The 21,778-nt window shown below is 38.2% G+C and overlaps 3 protein-coding genes across 3 annotated transcripts in view; all 3 read left to right on the forward strand.

The window, feature by feature from the left end:
- The first annotated feature begins 4,048 nt into the window (after positions 1-4,048).
- Positions 4,049-10,589, forward strand: dr1 (down-regulator of transcription 1). The gene is made up of 3 exons (XM_041791991.1): positions 4,049-4,948; positions 5,089-5,252; positions 9,424-10,589. The coding sequence occupies exons 1-3, from the start codon at positions 4,729-4,731 to the stop codon at positions 9,568-9,570; spliced, it is 531 nt and encodes a 176-aa protein (XP_041647925.1). The 5' UTR covers positions 4,049-4,728; the 3' UTR covers positions 9,571-10,589.
- A 6-nt stretch (positions 10,590-10,595) lies between these two features.
- Positions 10,596-18,848, forward strand: LOC121511705 (protein wntless homolog). Its single transcript, XM_041790466.1, has 12 exons — positions 10,596-10,919; positions 13,159-13,422; positions 13,528-13,652; positions 15,820-15,975; positions 16,052-16,188; positions 16,675-16,843; positions 16,917-17,014; positions 17,101-17,164; positions 17,831-17,974; positions 18,302-18,385; positions 18,474-18,630; positions 18,748-18,848. The coding sequence occupies exons 1-12, from the start codon at positions 10,814-10,816 to the stop codon at positions 18,846-18,848; spliced, it is 1,605 nt and encodes a 534-aa protein (XP_041646400.1). The 5' UTR covers positions 10,596-10,813.
- A 1,296-nt stretch (positions 18,849-20,144) lies between these two features.
- The window catches only part of gng12b (guanine nucleotide binding protein (G protein), gamma 12b), a 48,531-nt gene continuing 46,897 nt past the window's right edge, over positions 20,145-21,778 (forward strand). Inside the window, exon 1 of the mRNA XM_041790686.1 lies at positions 20,145-20,325. The gene's annotated coding sequence lies outside the window, so the exon portion shown is untranslated. The remainder of the gene's footprint in view (positions 20,326-21,778) is intronic.

Consider the following 21,778-nt stretch of genomic DNA (forward strand, 5'->3'; position numbering starts at 1 on the left):
TCCCAGTCCTTTCTTCCTCCCATTGCTTTTGCCACCTTTCTTTCAATCTCATCTTCACAATGCCCTTCACCTCCATTCCACTACAGCCTACTGTCATGTCAACTTGACTGTGGTTTGTGGCCTTCTTTGCCTCCCTATCTGCCTGCTCATTTCCTCTGATGCCAATATGTGCAGGTACCCATAAAAACATGACTGTAATTCCCATCATGTGAATTCTGTACAGTGTTTGTTTTATTTCCATTAAAATATCCGGTCTGCTGTCTGAATGGTTGTGTTGTAAACTGATAAGTGATGAACTGGAATCTGAGCAAATATACTGTTTTCAATGGTCTTATTTCTTCAATCCACTGTATTGCTAGTAAAATTGCTATCATTTCCCCTGTGTAAACCGATAAACCCTGACTGATTCTTTTCCCCACTTTGACTTGAAACTCTGGTACAATAAATGCAACTCCTATTTTGTTAACTGTGTTCTTTGATGCATCTATGTAGATCTTGACATAGCCGTGGTATCCATTTATGTACTCCTGTACATTGTATGAGCTGAGTTGAAATGCCCTGTCCTTGTTTTTCTTTTCTAACAGTGTGAGGTCTACATTGGCATCAGGCAGTATCCAAGGCTGTATTGTGGGTAATGGTACAGTTGGAGTAATATTCAACTGATCTATTTGAAGTTGTGCTGCTTTCTGTTCTATTGTCCACCCAAAACTTTTGGTTTCCTTTTTCTCCTTTTCCCGGCATGGTTTTAAAGTGTCTTGTGTTGGATGATCTTGATTATGGCCCTGTAACTTAACCCAGTATGTGACTGATAACTGTGTCCTTCTCATTTCTAGCGGCATCTCTCCCATTTCCACTTGTAAAGCTGCTGTTGGCGTTGTAGTAAATGCACCCGTGCATAATTGTAATGCCTGATGTTGGATTTTATCTAATTTCTTTAAATTGGTTCTTGCTGCTGACCCATATACAACACACCCATAATCTAATAATGATCGTATTAATCCGGTGTATATGGCTTTCATAGCAGTTCTATCTGCTCCCCACTCACTCCCAACTAAACACCTCATAACATTTAAAAAATTTCTTACACTTATCAAAAATGTTTTGAATGTGTACTGCCCATGTTAACTTTTAGTCAAACCACAATCCTAAAAACTTGAAATATTTCACTCTCTCTAGTTCTTGATTATACAGTTTTACTTTCAAGTCACTCCCTATTCTTCTCTTTGTGAAAAATGCTGTCTTTGTTTTGTCAGCTGAAAATCTGAATCCCCATTTAAAGGGCTTCATCCTGAAGTATCTTCTTGTTCTCTGATATTGTCATTTCCCTCCCTCTTTTCCCTTCTTCACACACATTGTCTGAGCTGTGCACTTTGACAAAATTTTTTGCCAGCATTTCTGCTTTCTCCTGATCTCTCATTGCTGTCTGTTCACCATTATTTAAGACAGGATATCCATACTCACTTTTAACCCCATTCATTCTCTTAATCATTCTCCACACTTTATCAATTCTTGTCTCCCTTAAAACTGAGTTACAAAAACTCTTCTAATACTCCTTTTTTGCATTGTTAATAGTTCTCCTTACATTTGCTTGCAACCTTTTATATGTAATAAGATTCTGGAAACTATGATCTCTCTTTAACATCTTAAAAGCTTTATTTCGGGATTTAATTATTGCACTACATTCTTTTGTCCACCATGGCACAATCTTTTTCTTGTATTTGCCGCCCTTCTCTGGAATCGACTGCTTTGCTGCCTCCAGAATAGCTTTACAAACAGAAACATTTAAATTATCAACTTCTTCATTTATATCAATTTTCCCAATGTTTTGATCACTAATGCATCTAAATTTCACCCAGTCAGCACTACCAAATGACCACTGCATTCAAACCACCTGAATCACACTTTTCTGGTCTAACTCCCACTTCAGTCACAAGTTATTTCTCATGCAGTCAAATCCAAATAAAGAAAATGAAGGGACTTGTGAAGAGGACCGATCAAGCTTACAGCAGTATCGTTTGAACTTCCTCTCTCATTTTAGAGAATAAGAGCGCACAAGGCAGCTCTGGCCTTTGAAGCTTTTATTTTGAAAGCAAATAGAACAGTCTTGTACTACGAGCTTGGCGGATATGCACGAGACCACTGCTGGAACTTCATTGAAGTAATGTCGGAGGATTTAACGAGACTCTTCTATGTTTTAGCCTCAGTGACGTCGTTAGGCCGTTTTCCAGGGATTGAACGGGTGGGGGTGGAACGATGTGTCTGGGAGAGCTGCAGGTGTGAGGCAGGGCCGGTGTTAGTCATTTGGAGGCCCAGGGCAAAGACCACTATGAGCCCCCTCCTCCTTTCAGCTAAAAGCTTCAATAATGAGTGGAAAAAAATTTAAACCTTTTTATGTTAATATAGCAGAACTACAGTAAATGTCCCAAAGTGAGAGATAAATATCCAAATATCTAACCATAATTAATCAACTCTTTGAAAAGCATCTCAAAGCTCAAACTAATATTTTAACATGTCATTAGACTAGGTGGAACTTGCATAAATAAAAAAATAAATGCTTATTATAAGTAACATATCCTTCCTCTAAACAGTATAGACATTTTATTTGGCCTATTGTATCCCATCTAATTACAGAATAATCCAACAATTCACTGTTTCATTTATTTAATCTATCTACCACAGCTAAAGACTGTCTTCAGACACAGAGAAATATCAGTAACTTTTGTAGATAAATCCTGACAAGTGTAAAATGATGGTGTATGAGCTCCATTAGAATTCTTGAGGCTGCTACAGCATTTTACTTGAGGTGATTACTCTTCAAGAGTGAGGGTTTTTAAGCTGACAAAAATCTTTTAGATATGCCATGTTCCATCTTTATTTAGTTAACATCACTGTAGAAATCCATCTTATTTTGATACCAGATTTATTCACGTAGACATTGTAGTTTAAGAAATATATAGTACTTTATTAGGTTAGGCCATGTTATTTTTTCAGCTCAAGTCTAAGTGTCCTAGTGAATAATTCTGTTATATTCTTAATCAATCATTTGGAGATAGTAATTTTTGTGATATTTATTCAATTCATCATGTATCCATTTCAATCAGTTTGATGCTTTTGGGAGAACATTTAAACCCTTGTGTTAGTTTAAGACTGTGGTGTGATGGTGCCTGCAAAAGTGGGTAGGCTCTTAATTTATGTACCATATCTTTGTAAAGAGTGTAGTGATCCAGAGATGGATAAACCGTTTTTGTTGACTGCTGTTGCAACTTCTGCTGCTTGACTTTAAGAAGTAAAGGTCAATGTGAAATTCTGATGAGGGAAATAAGCTGATAGAATGGAGCACAGCCAGCTCTGTTTGCATTACTATATATCCCATAGGACAGCAATGTGTGATCCACTTTATTTTACTGACCTACCCTTACATTCTCACCAGAACAACCAAGGAGAGAAGTTAACAACTAAGAGTGAAGTAAGGACAGTCATGCCTAGCACAAATCTGCATGATGGCATCAGAAGGGACTGAAACAATGGGGGTACTAAACACTTAAAATTAATCAATGGGTTTACTCCATATACCTGTGTGTACCCTGCACTACACAAAGGGTTTAAGGTAATAAACAAGACACAGCTGTCAAAAAGGAAGTTTGTCTCAGACTCCCATCTTCAGTCAACACAATAGTACATTATGCACAAAACGTGCCATGCTCTGCCCTGTGCCATGCTCTCTTTATATCGGGTTGGTATTTGGGGATTAAAAAAAAAGATACATGAATAAATAAACAGCTGTATGCGCTGGCACACTCAAAAAATTGAAAGCTCTGCGCATGCAGTTCTCTCTCTAAAATCTCACTCCCAACTTTTCTGGAAAGTTGGCAGCCCTGTTATACGTAATTGCAAAGGATATTATAAATTATGTCTACGGTATTCCCTACAATAATTTGTTGAATGAAGTTGTTAAAACATAATAAAAGATATTTTTTAGACTCTTAGTGAACAATAGAGGGAGCTAAACATTCGTATGGCACCTTCACGTATCCGTTGGTGACGTTGTTTCCGGCCCTTTGCTAACGTTGTATCCGGACAAATGAAGCTAACGCTAAGCTAACGTTTCCCCATATTTTTAACTGTAAATGAGCCATCGGAAGCTTTGACATATTTGTGATTTATTTATTCAATGTAAGCGAGAGCGTCTCGCAGTGCTGTTCGGGCTTCCTTTTATCCATTGGTGTCTACCCAGCCAGTTCTTTAGCCACATATGGTTGGAGTATTTCATTGTTAGCCTAGCATTAGCCATGCTCTCAGGCTTCGGTTTCACTCGTCTGCTGGGTTACAGTCTATGGTTGCGGCTTACTTGCGATAGGGACCAGAGCTACTAGCTAGCTAGCTAGCAAGCTAAGCTTTTTGAAGTATTAACGGTTTTGTCCTCTTATATTTGTGCTCTTGTTCCTGTATCTTTTGGTTGTTCGCCACTTTCCGTGTAACAGAAGCTCTCTGGCGTGCACCTCAATTGCTCAACTCGTAGGCTTAGCTGAGTTAGCGACTCACACTGCCGGCTAATTCTGGGGAAACGTCTTTTAGTTGTTGACGCTTACATTAGTGTGAATGTTGTGTTGGATAAGCAGTTAACTTCTACACCATCAGCTCGAGAAAGCTGTAACAGTCTGCCAACAACTGTACATAATTTAAGATCAAGGCGCTTCATTTTTGGTTCGTGGTACTCCGTCTTCCACGATGGCTTCTTCCTCTGGAAACGACGATGACCTGACTATCCCCAGAGCAGCTATCAACAAGATGATTAAAGAAACACTTCCTAATGTAAGAGTGGCTAACGACGCCAGGGAGCTTGTGGTGAACTGCTGCACAGAGTTCATACACCTCATATCCTCTGAGGCCAATGAAATATGCAACAAGTCCGACAAGAAGACCATCTCTCCTGAACATGTAATCAATGGTGTGTCCCAGTCCATGGGTTTATTGTCTTAGCAAAACAAGTGTGTTGAAGAATATAAGAGGGACAATTCTATTTCCTCTCCATGGTCTTAAAACCTCAGTTAGTAATACTCTCACTTTCTCCTCATTTGTATACCACAGCCCTCGAAAGTCTTGGTTTCGCATCATACATCACAGAGGTGAAAGACGTCCTGCAGGAGTGTAAAACCGTAGCCCTGAAGAGGAGGAAGGCGAGCTCTCGACTCGAGAACCTGGGCATCCCGGAGGAAGAACTGCTCAGACAGCAACAGGAATTGTTTGCCAAGGTATTACGAACACCGACATCCACTCCTTTTGCCAACTGGCTTACAGATAAAAGGCAGCTTTTGCCTAGTGTAATACCAGCACAGTGTCTTCTAATTTTAGCACTTCTAGCATCTTAAAGAAAGCTTTATTTGCATGGCACATAAACAAACACTATCTGCATTTTCTTGACTATATTACCACATTTTTAATCTTACAGTCATCTCAAAAAATGCACACAACAGTCACCAGTGTTACTGGTTAAAAAATAAAGACAGGGTTTAAAAAGATACTGAGCAGTTATGTCTTAAAAAGTAATCAGTTAATGTCAGATTCTCTGTACATACCCTGATTAAGCTCAGTCCAGGCTAAAGATTGGCAATGAGATGAGTTAAAACTCACAACTGCTTGTGACAGGCTGCTCTGCAACATCCTGAACATGCCTCTGTGACTAAAGGAGACAATACAATATGTCTATTGCAGCGACTCACATGGTCATTCAATTTCAAGTCATGTATTCCTTAAGTTACTGCGCAAGACATCTATCTCTACAAGAAGGGCAGTACTGCTGTCTTTCAGCATCTTTATCATGTTGATAATGTATAGTATCAGGCTGTATGATTCCTGCTCATCACTTTCATTTTCAGCCCCATCATAGTGTGGCAGCCAAATTCTATAGCACATAAATACTCAGTGTTTTGTAGCTCAGTCTTGTTATTACTAAGCTGACATCTTACCCATACAGCAGTGGAGTAGTTGTGCCTATTCTCAGGTCTGCTGAGAATATTTTTTCCCACTGACAAACTGAGCTTCTACCACCATGCATTTTTCAGGTATTGAGATGTGCATCTTAAAAAAAAATATCATGTAAAACTTTGTTTTTTCCCCTGTGATTTAATTCAAGACGTAGAGAATCTCTGGGGGAATTTCAAGGAAGATGAGAGAGAGAGACAACATTACAGATGAGCTGAAGGCTGCTATCAGAGCAAGTTGGGCTTCGTAACACCCCAGCAGTGCAACATGCTTTAAACTATCCATTATTAATATGTTTGACAATGTTTGAAAGAAAGTTTTGAAAGAAAGTTACACACTACAGTTATTAGACATTCCTAAACTCAAAGCTGACAAGATTATAGTAAGTGGGGGAGAGAGAGAGAACTTTCAATGGTTGGTCAAAAGCAAGTGAGCACTGGTAGAGACAGAGTAGTGGTACAAAGAAATAAGGCGTTATTTTCTGTTTGTTTCACAGCAGTCACATTTTAAGCTTTTCACAGCATCTCAGCAAAGAGTGAAGGAAGGTGTTGAAGTTTGAGTGCTGAGGATTTGCTTCTCTCTGCCCACAGCTCTGCCGTCTGACAGTGCCTATACTGCTAATTGTTTCATACTACTGTTGGCACATATATTTATTTTGGTCACTTTAGTGTCTTACAAAGAGTCAGACAGTGGTGTCTGTTGAATCAGCTTGCTTCCTTCCACATAGTTTCATAATGATCCTTTTAATGCGAGATCAAACTGAAAAAAGTTGAGTGTCAAAGTATAAGTACAAACAGCCTCTTTTTAGATGTACTAGATATGCAGTAGCAGTCTCCTGCACATGCCATTTGCCTTTTGCTTGATAGGTTGTTATATACATGGATATTAATAGATTAAGAGTATATACCCCCTTCTGTGGGCACAACTACGCAATTGCAATAAGGGTAAATGAATGATGTCAAGTGCATGCACAAAAATTTCATGCTACTCTTGAATCAGTCTTCATCTTGGCCAATTTGACATGGAGTTGTCTGTATTTTTGTAATGTATAAAAAAATAAACTACTTATTGCTTACAGCCTACATAATACATGACAAGTACATTTAGATTTAATACGTTTTCTATTAAAATCCACCCAGATGTCAGGCCTTTTCCAAGCCTTTGTTTTATAGGATTCTTGTCTGACAAAGTTGAGTGTTTTAAACAAAATCTAAACCAAAATAACAGTTATATTAACACGGTTTTGTTCCAAGTGATAAGTGAGAGAGTGACTTAGCCTTTTTTTTTTTTTTTTTTTTTTTTAACAGAAGTGAAACATTGTTTTTATTGACCATATTTGCAATGCATGTGTGCATGTTATCTAACACAAAGAGCCTGCAGCTTCGCTATAAAGAGTAGATAAATCAGAGCGGTTCAGCGTCACTTCTTGCTCTCCAGAGTGACCACGACCTTATTTGGACAAAAACAAGCCCCAACACTGGCGTAGATTAGAGAACAGAGATGGCAGTGTGATGCACGTATTGCCTTGTGTTTTGTGCTTCAAAAAGGTTAAATACCATACAATGTATCTTTCATCTTCAAATGATAAATTAGTGTAAAAAAATATAATTTTGTGTTTTGGGTGAAAAGTTCAGAGAAGTGAAGTAGTCAGATGTTGGATTGGTGTTGCGTTTTTGCTGACTTTAAGCTAGACATTGCTAGGGGTGGGAGTTAACTGATGGCCCTGTGATATATTATCATGATACTTAGGTCACAGTACACTATTACTGTGACTTTAAACATTTGGCAATAAATTGATTATTGCAATACCATGTTGCGATCTGTACCAATTTTTCCACTGCATTTAGGTCCACAAAGGAACAGGTGATTTTTTTTTGTTTTTTAAAGGGCTTTTTCTTGTAAGAAAAGATTCTTGGTCTATATTCAACTCACTTTAGTCAGTTTTATTTCCAGAAAATGGGAGTAGAACAAATACTGACTAGAACTGCAGGTAACACTGTAAAATAAATGCTGAACACTCCTGGAGAAATGGAATTATTTGTAGTACAGTCTAGTCAAATACAACTAAATGGGAAAATGACTAGAAATCTGTACTCTTAGATTAATTTTTAACTATGCAATTTGTACTATTTATGGTGACCACTACAAGGTTATTGGCTGCAATGCCCCATTCTTGCTCCACAGCTTGTTGAACGTACGCTTGTCTAGTCTGGAGAACGTGAGACAGCAGCTGTCAGTCATCAGTCACGTAATGAGCTGTTGTGGTCTCAAGAATCCACTGCCTGTGACATCCCTGCATCTAAAGTTCATGCAATCCTCTCCGATGTATTCAAACTTTCCTCTGCTTTAAGCTTCACTGCCATTAAGAGTTTCCATACGTCTGTATCGGTGAAATAACGTCACAACAAAGGCACATACCTGGGCTCCTGTGTCTTTAGCATGTAGCAAAAACCCTTGTTTCTCACAACGCTGTACGGTCTCAGATCTTTGCATGCAAAGTACATAATGGACTTTGTTATCTTCTTTGCGCCCTCATGTTTGTCGTATGTTTGATTTAAACACTGATGGCGTATTGCTAATGTCCTTCTCTGGTGCCGCCATGTTTGTTGTACTAACTTTCTCCTGTTCTATGACTGCCACCTCTGCTGACCTCACCATTTTCCCCTCACCCCTAGTGATCACTCTCTGCCTGCCTGTCACAGATTTATCACTCTTTCACGAAGGTATTAATGATGTTTTATAAATCAGCGTGATTGAAATACACACTTAAGCTATGCAATGTCTGTCTGTGGCATCTCTGGTGGGCTCATTTGTCCAGTTTGATGGAGAGTCTGAACAGATATTCATAGGTATCTATAACTTTGTTTAACTCACTGGTCATTGAATCTGGGCACCTAACAACTGTCAAAATAGTACGATTTTCACAAGTTAAGTTTTTTGAATCCTGAAAGACCCCATCACTCCCATTTTCTGCTGTTCATTTTGAAAGAATATTTTCACCCAGAGAGGGGTGAGGTCAGCACTCTTTGGGCAAAGTAGCTGGAATGGACAGACGGCCTTTATCAATAGACAGAAACTCCACTTAATACAAAACTTTGAGAACTCAAAAGGAACTTCTAGAAGTGTGCAGCATGTAGAACAGTTCATATGTAGCTCAGAAGTGCAGATGATTCAGTCTGTGCCTCTCTGTGTTTATGAAGAATCGGAGCAAGGGTTGGTGACTGAAAATAGCGTGAACAAGGGGAGGGCTCAAGACACATTAGTAAGCTTGATGTAGGCTGCGGAGACAATTACATCAGAAACTGTACTAACATCCTGAAAAGTTTTAACCCTCAATCAGCTGAAAGGACTGTGAAAAAGACATTTATGCTCTGCTGAAGTTAAACAAGTGCGCATAAAACCTTTGTCTGATGTTATGTCTTGGTTTCACTGTTTGTACAGGCGCGGCAGCAGCAGGCGGAGCTTGCCCAGCAGGAGTGGTTACAGATGCAGCAGGCTGCCCAACAGGCGCAGATGGCAGCATCGTCAGCCAGCGCCGCCCAGCAGGCCGGCTCTTCTCAGGACGAAGACGAAGAGGATGACATGTGATCCCCAGATGCCATCTCTCAACTTGTCCGGATCCCTTTCTGGAAAGTGTTGGCATGAACATCTCCTCGTACTGTCATTGGCAGAGACATGAGAAGTATTAGACTGCTCAGTGTACCATTGATAACACGCATTGGAATGGGCAGTGAAGAGAAAGATGACGGGGGATTGCCACACGTTCTGATACCAGAACCTGAAAGTGATTTAAACTGAGAGGCTATTAATGAAGTTTTTGATTAATCTCTTCTTACCCCCTTGTTTCCACTTGCTTCTGTTTATGTCTTGACTTTATGTTGTAAGTAATTTTTTGTAGATTTCTGGATGTGTTGTGGATGCACTGAAGGCAGACATTGCCTGGAATCTGTCAGTGAATATTGGTGGTAAAGCATCAAGTGTTGGCTTCTGCACCAGATAGCTTACCTTTGTTATCCTTTATTCTTTATCACTTGGTGGTTTGGGATAACTGCTTTAGGAAAATTCAGAGCCAACAATTTCTCCTTCTTGTGGTCGCAGTGGATCATTATAAGGGTTGTGAATATTGGAATATTTTTGTTAAGTAAAAAAAAAAGTGGACAGTTTGTTTAAATTTAGCTCACTCTGATGCTTTTTGTTGCATTTCCTTTCTACCTTGAACCTCACGCAGTATTGCTAATTAGCCACACCTTTCAGAAACGGAATATTTTTGTCTCATAGAACCAAAGACGGTGAAAGACAGACTAACAGCCAGACAGATTTAGTGTTTTTAAAAGGTGTAGGTGCTACTGTGATTGTCCTCGCTGGCTCCAGGTCAGTGTAAACAATGTTACGGATTATTAACCTATAACTTTGTAAGATGCTTTGATATCCAGGCTGAATTTGTTATTTCCCCTTCTACCTTTTGGGTGCAGTATCAAACATTTGCATTGTGACTGTGGTCAATCCTCAGTGTAAAGACAAGTAAACTTTTTGAGACGAACATTCACTTGCCTATGCTACAAAAGGTGTATTCTTTAAGCAATAAAGGAATCCTGTTTTATAGACAATAGTTTTGTCTTTGTTTTCATCATAAATCCCTGTTGTATCATTCTGAATCCAAACAGGACACCCTTGCTCCTCAGCACTCATTCTGTCTGACGTTGATGTCTGCCTTCGGGGAGAGTCTGATGTGAGTGAATTGGTAGACTGAAGAGAGGCAGTTGAGCACTTCGCCTACTGGGGCCACAGGCTTTTAATCTTGAGCATCACTCAACCAACATTTGTCTTAAAAATGGCAGGAGCAATAATAGAGAACATGAGCACAAAGAAGCTAGTCATCTTTGGTTTCTTTTTTCTTCTTGTCCAAATTATTTCAATCATGGTTGGAGCATTCATCGGTAAGTAGTACAATTTAATTGGTTTAACTTAAAGAGCTACTATTATCCACATATTAAGTTACAAGATACATTGATATTATTTAAAATGAGATGTAAGGAAAGAATAATGTTTTTATTGACATTAATGTTGATTGAAACGCCAGTATGTTAGGACTAAAACCCAGCAACTGACAGTAAAATGTCTCATGACCACAAGAAAATGTAATCAAAATGTTTTGTGTAAATTGGGAAATTTCTGTTAAAATTAAAATATTAAAAATAATTTTTATTGCATTTTTCCACAAACATGTAGTTCATGCCAATGCTTGTGCAAAAGTTGATGTGCAGCTGGTTATTAGCCAAGGTCAGACTACACAATCTTTTTTGTCTGTTGAGATGGTCACTGTGCCAGATTAGGTGGTTTCAGAGTCCTGTAGTATAGTAGTCTAGATTCATCATTACAAAGTGAAATATTTTCACACTTTTTTCTTTTTGCTTAAATGTTGATGGTCACGTGAAAATCAAAAATCCATCATCTCAAAATATTAGAATATACCAAACCATCAGTCCAAAGAAAGGATTTATAATAAAGAAATGTGTACCTTCTGAAAAATGATGCTCATTTATGCACTCAGTACTTGGTTGGAGCTCCTTTGACACAAATTACTGCATATTTGCAAAGTCAAAGGAAAGCAGTATCTCCATAAAGCTTCTCAGCAGATGGAAGCACTAAGTGCTCTAAAATCTCCTGGTGGACCGCTGACAGCGTTGACTCTGGACTTGATAAAGCACTGGACCAACAGCAGCAGAAGACATGGCACCTCAATCCATCACTGACTGTGGAAACTGGAAACACTGGACTTCAAACACCTTGGATTCTGTGCCTCTCTGATCTTCTTTCAGACTTTGGGATATTGATTTCCAAATGAAATGCTGAATTGAGTTTCATCTGAAAAGAGGACTTTGGACCACTGAGCACTCTGGATCAAGTTATTTTTCTTTTCAGCCCAGGTGGGACGCTGATAACATCTTAACACTAAGAACACAACACTTGTAGTCCTTTTCCTGGCCCGGCCTGTATGTGGTGGCTCTTGACCCACTGACCCCAGCCTCACTTAACTCCTTGTGAAGTTTCCTTAAGTTCATGAATCTGCTTTGTATGACGATCCTCTGAAGGCTGAGCTCATTCCTGTTACTTGTGCTCCTTTCTTACCACACTTCTCCCACATGTCAGTGATTGCCTTCTGGACAGTAGTCAAGTCAGCAGTCTTCCCCATTATTGCAGTTGTGTGAGCTGAACCAGAGTGAGAGAATGAAAGCTCAGGACACTTATGCAAAGTAGACTATTCCACAATATTCTTATTTTCAGAATAGTGGATTTAGATTTTTTTGAGCTTTAATTTTTTAGATGCACCTGTACATACAAAATAGCCTCTATGACTTGTCTTACAGTTCTTTAGCTGTATGGCTGTAGAAATAGCGTATAGGTGTAGAAATTCTCCACAGTACTCCTAAACCTGCCTCAAGGTGCGCTATTTGGGAAGCTGGACTAAACCTGATCAATCATCATGACTGGCTTGATAACGCTGCAAAGAAGTGGGGGGCTTGGTGACGAGATCAAAAGCAAGTGTACTGCATTTGTTTGTCCATCCAAACATTAAGACGATTTTCTTCTTTTTCAGTCTGTCATAGTCATGCTTTTATGATTCATCATATAAATAGGTATTTTGAACAGCATCAACTTCATCACTTGTCTTTCAATTTGCCAAGTTTTTTTATGCTTGTGACTTTTGAATGTACCGAGTGCACGGTCAGCTTCACTGATGTGACAACAAAGAGCAAACAAAGTCAGTTCAAACATGGAAGACATTCTGTCGGGAGGTCATAGGACATCTCAGAAACTTTGATTGATGATCAGTTTGACACTATATGATATAAAAAGGCCCATTTCCTGGGCCGACAGGTCCTGAAACCCTACAGCTGCTTCATTAGGCTGGTATTGTCCTTCAAAGTGTAGTCTGGTGTGTTGCACATGCTGATTTGACTTATTACTGACTAAAATATCAAGATATTGAGATATCATTAATCACCATTCAGCTAAAAAATATCAAGATGTGATTTTTGTCCATGTCGCCCAGGACTACTAAGCCTATGAATAATTTTCTCCTGTGAAGCAAACATAAAACAAACGTTTTTTATTTTTGTATTTTAATGAGCATCAAACTGCATATTTCTGACATATTACTCCCCTTTCCCATAGCTCCCAGTCCCACCAGTGCAATCCGCTACCTGGCCACCAAATGCATTAATCGCCACAGGACGCCTGGCTGGCTCATGCCATGGGGATCAAACCGGTGCCAGCAGATCCACAGTTTTGACGAGCCTCTTGCTAAACTTCTGGATGCAAATGACATAGTGTTTAGTGTGCATGTTCCTCTTCCTAACAAGGAGATGAGCCCCTGGTTTCAGTACATGCTGGCTGTCTTACAGTTTGACATCGCATTCAAAATGATCAATCAGATTGGTAGGAGTTATGTCTTTGTCACAAATGTAAATAGGTTTGTGTCCAAGCTTTTCTTTACGTCTTGCTTTAGATATTTATTTAGTTTCATTATGCCTATCTGTGCAGAGGAAGATGTCACCATCACTATTGATGCTGGTCTGGCACACAGGGATGATCTCAGATCAGAGTGGACCCTGAAGTATCACTCTGTTGAGCAGCGGCCACTAAAGTGCAGCTTTGAAATCCCTAAGGTATGAAGAAACTGCAACTTCCATTTTTTGTGCTTTTCAAAAGTAGCACAAATAAGAATACCACAAGAGTACTAAAAGTTAAATGACATTGTAAAATAATGCAGAAATATATATAAAAAGTGATGCAGTAACTACTTAAAAAACACTAGAATGGAGAAATGACAAAAATTAGAATAATTAAAATAAATACATTTTTAGTACTTCTGTATTTTGAGATACAGTGAAAATGTATTTCTCTTGATATCAAGTATACTGCATTTAAAGCTCTACATAATAGAATCAGGAGTGTAACTCAGTTTTAACACTGTGTCAGTGAACAGATAGCCACAATCTACAGTGTAAGAGTTACCCTCAACGTTTTGTTCAATTTCCAGTCAGTTCAACTCTGCTAAGAGTTGATTTTTAACACTGTGTTATACTGAGTAGTGTTAATCATGTTTAACTCTATGAAGAGTATAACACCTAGTATTACTTACATTGCATTTGACACTGAAGGATTTTAAGTGTTAATCTGGATAAATTCTTATTAATGAACTCTTCATGAGTGTTAAACTTTGACAGGAAGTGTTACTTAAAAATACTCTCTCTATGATCATTTTGAATGACTTACTTTACCTGTTTATTTACTACATACTACACAACTAAAATGCACTATTAAATAAAATTACACAAGCATTTTGTGTTTTTAAGTGCCACCATTGACTACAATCTGTCCATTTTACAGAATGATGATTGCAGAGTGACATGATTATTTTCAAAAATAGTGACTCACTAAGTAGAATCGGTCTTCTCTCAGTCCCACGTCAGTGTGTCCATTGGCAAGACACTGCTCCCACTGCTGCGTCAGTGGCGTGTGAATGTGAATGAATGCATTGAATTGCATTACTTAATACTGGTGGCTATTATAAACAGCAGCCCTCACCAACAGCGTCTGGATGGAGAAGGAATAAGTAAGTGTGACTCAGTGTTAGTTTTGTTGACTAAAAACTGACTAAAAATCTTCACCTTTTTCCACAAGGAGGACTAGACTAAAGTCCTACCCTCATAGTATTAGTATTACATATTCCTCTGGTAATTTGTAGTAATCCTGCGGGACATCTTTGTCTTTAATCTTGTGCAAATTAACCATGTCTGGAATTTGCAGGGTAAAAATTTCAAGGCAAATTACCAACCATATTTCAGTGTGCACAGAGGTCCATAGGTAATTGTAATCCTGTGAAGCCTTCTATAGAGAGGTGTGTGTTTTTCCAGATCATGTCCAATCAATTTAATTTACCACAGGTGGACTCCAATCAAGATTGGAAATGTCTCAGCAACAATTGAGAGAAATAAGAGGAACCTGAGCTACACTGCAAATTTGCAAAGGGTCTGAATACTTAGTTAATGTGATTTTTCAGTTTTTCATTTTTTAATATATTTACAAAAATGTTTTTATTATGGAGTACTGAGCATAGATTAATAGGAAAAAATAACAGAAATGATTAACATCAGGATGCAACCAAACAAAATAGTGATGGGGGTCTAAATACTTTCAGTATGCACTGTATTAATAAACTGATAAGTCATTTTAGGTCCACCTGCATGTTAACAGAACATAATTAGCATCAACTGATTAATCACAATGTGAATAGGGATCATCATTGATGGGTTCATTTTTTTATTGCATGCTTTATTGTCCCTCTCAGTCACTGCATCATCTCCCCGTAGCCACAGTGATGTAAAATTAGCACAGCACTGCTCCTTAATGTCTCATTTCATTTAAAAAAAAACAAACTCTTTTACTGCTCAGTAGAGAAGTCAAAAGTCATCTGCACCATGTGTCATCAAATATTAATATTTTTACTGTTCCTTTATTTCATTTCAGCCCATGACAGGTTATTTTTTTGTGGTAAAAGTGATGTCGTAATTTTTTATCTACTTGAAGTTCTTTGTTTTCTTTCAGAATAAAAACAGGTCTGTTTCCAAACAGGAAGTCAACTACCTCAGTTTAAGAAAATACAAAAGCCCAAAATGAAACAAAATCTGTTTTAAGTGCAAAATAGTGGGATCTCAAATTGTGACAAACAAGAGAGTTTAATCATGATTGAAAAAATTATTACTTTAAAGCCCTAATTATAATTAAATGTGTTTTCTTGTTCAGTAACCTGTAATTTTCTGTGTTTTTAAGACATATGAAAATGAAGGCCGCTTTTATCAGTGTGAGCCCGTACCATTCATGGAACTGGGAACTGTGGCACATAAATATTTTCTCATTAACCTGCGCCTGCCTGTGAATGACACAGTGAACGTCGGTATAGGAGACATAAAAGACGTCCATATTGTGGTGAGGCTAATCCTCCAATCATCTGTCTGTACTGAATTAAATTCCATGTTTTACATCTTTATCTTTATTATTTTAGGGCATTCACCAGAATGGAGGCTTCACTAAAGTGTGGATCAGCATCAAGACAGCGTTCACTCCCTGGATCTTCATAGAAACAGTTTGGTACTGGCACAGGATCAGCCTCATGGCAAGACCTCCAGTGCTCTTGGAAAAGTAGGAGAAAAAAGGAACAATGGCTGAATGTAGAGTATTTATCAAACATGCAACCTTTTCTTTTTAGATCAACAATGTGAGGTCAGATCAGCGACAGTGGTCTGAACACAAAAAACATTTCAATATTTATTCAACAATATTAACATCATGCTGGATTTATAAACATGAGTGATAATGTGTGAGGTCATTGTATAATCAGAAATATATGCAAGGTTCCTTTAAATACATTGTGAAGTTACCTCGGTGTTAAAAGTGAAAATCATGAGTGCAGCCGAGTCACTCAGTGAGCTCAAAGCTGCAGGTAAGGCTTCAATAAAGAGTTGTACCTGGCCTCAGGTTATCTTTTGTTGACCAGAGCAGATATATTCTTGATCTTAAGTGCAGGAATGTCCTGAGAGAATCAAGTCAAACCTCCACTCAGAGCAGAAGATGCTTGTCCTTTTAAAGCTGATGTGAGTGCTTTAAGTATGTTTTTATCCTGTGCAGGGTGATTTTTGCTCTGGGCATCTCCATGACTTTCCTGAACGTGCCGCTGGAGTGGCTCTCTTTTGGCTTCGAGTGGACGTGGATGCTGCTGCTTGAAGATGTCCAGCAAGGCGTCTTCTACTCCATCCTCTTCTGTTTCTGGATCGTCTTCTGTGGTGAACATCTCATGGTAAGCGTCACCTACAGCACTTTACTTCACATTTTCCTACCACACTGTCTTTTAACTAACAGACATCTTTTAGGACCAACGTCAGAGGAACCGCCTCTCAGCGTACTGGTGGCAGGTTGGGCTTGTGATGTTTGGCTCATCTGTTCTCCTCATATTTGACCTGAGTGAAAGGTAATGACACGACTGCTATGATTAAATCCACATGCTCATGATATTGTCTTTCTCTAAATATAATATCCTTCTTTTGTGCTCTGAAGGGGGGTGCATTTGACCAACCCTTTCTACAGTGTTTGGGCATCGGAGGTAGGGACAAATGTGGCAGTATCCTTTTGTTATTTATTCTGTATCATGAACAGTCTGACTTCCATGATCACTCTTAAATACAAAGTCACCTGCCAATTCATTAGGTATACCAGTTAAACTGCTTATTGATGTAAATATCTGATAAGCCAGTCCATTTAAGCTCGCAGACATGTTTGAGATGATGTGCTGAAGTTCAAACAGAGCATTAGGATAGAAAAAAGGTGATTTAAGTGACTTGTTTAATGTTTATTTGTATAGGGAAAAGTATAAAGCAAGTAAACCGTTGCCACACACTACAGCATTTGTAGCCTGAGCTAATTTGCCATGCCCGTCCCTAGCTGGGCTTTTAAAATATATAAAATTCCCAAATACACACAAACAGTCACAACATTAAACCATTAAAAGGCAACAAATTCACACAAAACAAGCACAACATTACAGAGACAAAACACAAAAACATAATATACATAATCACACAATGGCACAAAGTTAGAGAGGAAGTGCATAATCATCCTTGACTGCAAGACTGAGTCCTCTAAAGTCCTCTTTAGTCTTGCACTTTTAATGTGGTTGCTGCTTGTATTTAGCTGCTGCTTTAATGAGCAGTTGAACAGATACAGTTTACCTAATAAAGTGACTGGGGAATGTAGGTCTCCATGTTTGTTTCCCTAACTGTCTTCACAGAAAACTTTCATTATTGTGGCAGGGATTTCTGTTTGTCTGTATTTCTTCTCCCTCTGTGGCATGGTACGTTGTGTGTTCAGGAACATTGGTGGGAAAATACAGCAACTTCCTGCAATGCCCGAGGCTAGAAGACGTCATTACAAGGTTTACTTATTTTTTTACTAAATCACAATTATGGTGTTTGGGCTTTAGGGGTGTTGATTAAGCTCAATCTGACCTGTTGACCCATCTCTACTCCACTCTTTCCTACCCACAATTTCTTTCTCTTACAGCTATCCTACCAAAAAACACAAAGCACAAATAAAAGCAAAAGCTTTAAAAGAGTAGATTATAAGAGTATGATTTAAAAAAAATGTCCTAAACAATTTTAGGAATGTGGTAAAAATGCTTCCCATTTTTCATTTCTTTTCACTTGGCATTGTGCATAAAAATGTAAATACTTCTAATGCATTTTATTTGCTGCTTATGCAGGGGATAATCTTCAGATTTAAGTTTCTAATGCTGGTCACTTTAATATGTGCAGCCATGACTGTCGTCTTCTTCATTTTAAACCAAGTAAGAATCCCCTGTAATATGACCAAATTGTTTGATGTATGATTCTTGTATTATTATGATGGTTTAGTACATTTTTGCCTTTTACCAGGTCAGTGAAGGTCACTGGCACTGGGGAGACTACACTCTGCAGGTCCACAGTGCTTTCCTCACAGGCATCTACGGCATGTGGAACCTTTACGTGTTCACCATCATCTTCCTCTATGCTCCCTCCCACAAGTACAGACGGAGAGACAGCCAACAAACGGGTAATTTGACTGTCAATGTAGGCCCTCAGATTTAAAGGATCAGTAAACAGCATTTAACCTGCCAACATATCAGACATGCAGTCTTCCTTAAAATGTTTTTTTTTTTTTTGTTGGCAGATATGCTGGAGAAGCTGGAAAGTCAAGAGACTGAGCTGACACGTGGGGAGCAGGGGCCCACAGAGACTTACAGGATCACTGGTAAGGTGGCTGAGGAGTAGCTGCCTGGCTACAGCACACTGAAGCTTGGCTGCTTTAGAGTTTACCCACAGGTGAACATAGGCATGGGGCCCTCGAAATCCATTGTTCTCCCCCCCTTTTAAATTCTTATCTAAGAAAGTCCTAACTGTAGCTTGATGTAAAAACCAACCAAAAATGACTGTTTTGCAATGTTTTTTTGTATAGAAATGTCCTGGCCGATTTCAAAAAGTCCAAATAAAGACTCTAAATGGATATGTTATACAAAATGTGCATGTTTTATTTTTCAATAAAAAAAGAGAATCTACTTAAAGAAATAAAAATCTTTGTTCCATTTCAGATTTTTATCTTATTTTGGTCATGTTGATTAATAATATATTTTTATAGCATTTGTATAGCATTTGTTATAAAATATTTGCTAGAAAAACAGTTACACCAAATGACTCTTTTGGTGTTTTCCAAATGAAAATGTTTAAAAAAAAAGACAGAATAATTGACACAAATATTCACACATTAAATCCTTTACAGCTGGCTTTGATGCCATTATAACATGACCAGTTTACTGTACATTTCATGCTTTTAATCATTGTGTTAACCCTTTAAATTTCCAACTGCCACAATAGAGGAGAAAGGTTTAAGTAAATTATGTGTTTATGGGGCCCCAGGCAACTGCCTACCTTTACACATAAATTTAGAGTGTACCCACTTCTACATGGACCACTACACCACTGGTTATAACCTCTGCTAAAATACTTTGAAATAAGCCCTTTTTATTGGTTAATCCATGTGATATGTTTATGAAAATATCAATAATCATTCCAGACATTTTTTTAATGAAACTAATGTGTAAGACCTGTGTAGGCTCTCCATTTTGTTGTTCTTTTAAAACTGCAGTTTCACCATTAACCAAAAGTTGCACTATATGGACAAAAGTATTTGGTCAGAACCTCTTAATTATTGAATTGTAAGTTCATATCAGACCTGTTGCCACAGGTGTATAAAATCAAGCACCTAGCCATGCAGTCTCCATTTGCAAACATTTGTGATACATAAATGTTTGGTGTTTATGATGGTGTCATTTGTCTCTATGTTTTAAAATTGTATGAGGCTGAGGCCGAATAAGCTGCTGTTTTTGCAGAATAAAAGCAGGCTACTTAAATGACTACATGTGATCCAGACATTATCTATAAAATACCAACTATTCACGGTCAGTAGGGATTGTTGGCAGCCCGCCGGCAGAGGGCGCTGTTGTGCCTTCCTCTCACCGGAGCAGTTCCAGCCCTGCAGCTCAGCAGCCGACAGCAACAGATGTTTGTCTCTCCGGGTCTCCTTCCTCTGCGAGTCACACCAACGGAGCGTAGTTTTTCATTTTCTGCCTCAGAAACTTTTTATCCTACCTGTCTACAGTACATGTTATGAGTTAAACACCCGCAGTTGTGTTCTATCACCGCTCGACAAGCTCGAAGTGAAACTCTTGTGGGATCTAAGCAGAGAGGCCAGGTGAGTATCAGCCCGGAGATTACATGAATAATCTTTTAGCAGCCGTAACATACATGACCTACGTATGGGCAGTGTTCCTCTTTTCAAACAATGTAAACCATGGACTCATCACCAGTTGACTGCAGTAATCCTCACAGCAGTGTTTTAACAGAGAAGTATGCATGAGAACAAATGTGCGTGAATGTGTTGTGTTTGCATCAGGTCGGCCACCTGTGTGATTTGTCAGTAGTGTGCCAGCTTTAAACGGAGGGTCAGAGTTGAACAAGTCTTAAACTTTGACAGTAGAAACTTTAAATTGTCTGGTTTTTTTTTAAATCCTACAGTAACAGCAGTGTCAAGCAAAAAAATATACAAGAACCCAAACTGAATAGTGGTTGGATTTTCAACATTTTGACTTTATAATCTCAAATGTTCCAAGCTTGGTTCACATGTGTTTACAGCTTTTAAAGTAAAAAACAACACACACTTTGTCTTATGAATAAATTACTTTTTAAACTGGAAAATTTTGGGTTTTTCTTGAAAATCAACAAATTCATAAAGAAAACAATTAAATTGGGAACCACTGATTTAGACCGTGTGTGGGGGTTTGCCTGCAATGTTTGATTATCAAAAGCATTTTAATAGCTAATTATTGTATCTGAATGATAAAAATAAAGTAAAATAAATGAAATGATAATTGCCCATTTTGGCTGAACATACCAAACAGATTGTCTTGTGGTCAGTGAGCATATTAAACCACTGCTAGTGGTTTTTACTGAGCATGATGCTTGGCTAGCATCTTCCTTTAAACATAACAACTTTAACCATATTAGTGTAAACAACACTGTCTTACCCATTATCTCATGTTTTTTAAGTGTGAAAAGAAACTAATCACATTTACTCCAATTATTTTAATTCAGTAGTGTTTTGTAATACCTGTACTTTTTTGAGAGCATGTTGAAATCGCTACTTTTACTTCTGCTTAAGTTTTAAGCTGAATAACTTTACTTTTATTTGATACTCTTGTACTTTTTCACCTCTTCTTGGCCACACAGTAGCACACAGAGAGAATGACTTCATGTCACATCCTTAAACAGATGTTACACAGCAAAAAACTCTTTATTTTTTATTAATATCAGTGCCAATTTTGATTCTTCTTAACTGCTCAATGTTTTAATGATTCCCTTATTAATTCCTTCCTGTGAATTTTCTTTTTGGAAAAAGTAGACTACATAGGTTTTCACTGTTACCAGCTCAAATTTTATTGAGCCTCTTTCTCTCTCAACACTGAATGAGAGTCAGTAACAAGCACACTTCAATTACAGGCTATAATAAACAGTTTTGATAACTAAAAATGTTAAACATCAAGTGTTTGGGAGGAGAACATGCTAAAATATACAACAGTGCTCTTTTTTTGTTGGAAATGTCTCAGTTAAAACAAACTGCTCTTAGGATCTTCAATGTCTGAACCTGA

Source organism: Cheilinus undulatus, linkage group 7, assembly GCF_018320785.1.
Source record: "Cheilinus undulatus linkage group 7, ASM1832078v1, whole genome shotgun sequence".
NCBI classification, from domain to species: domain Eukaryota; kingdom Metazoa; phylum Chordata; class Actinopteri; order Labriformes; family Labridae; genus Cheilinus; species Cheilinus undulatus.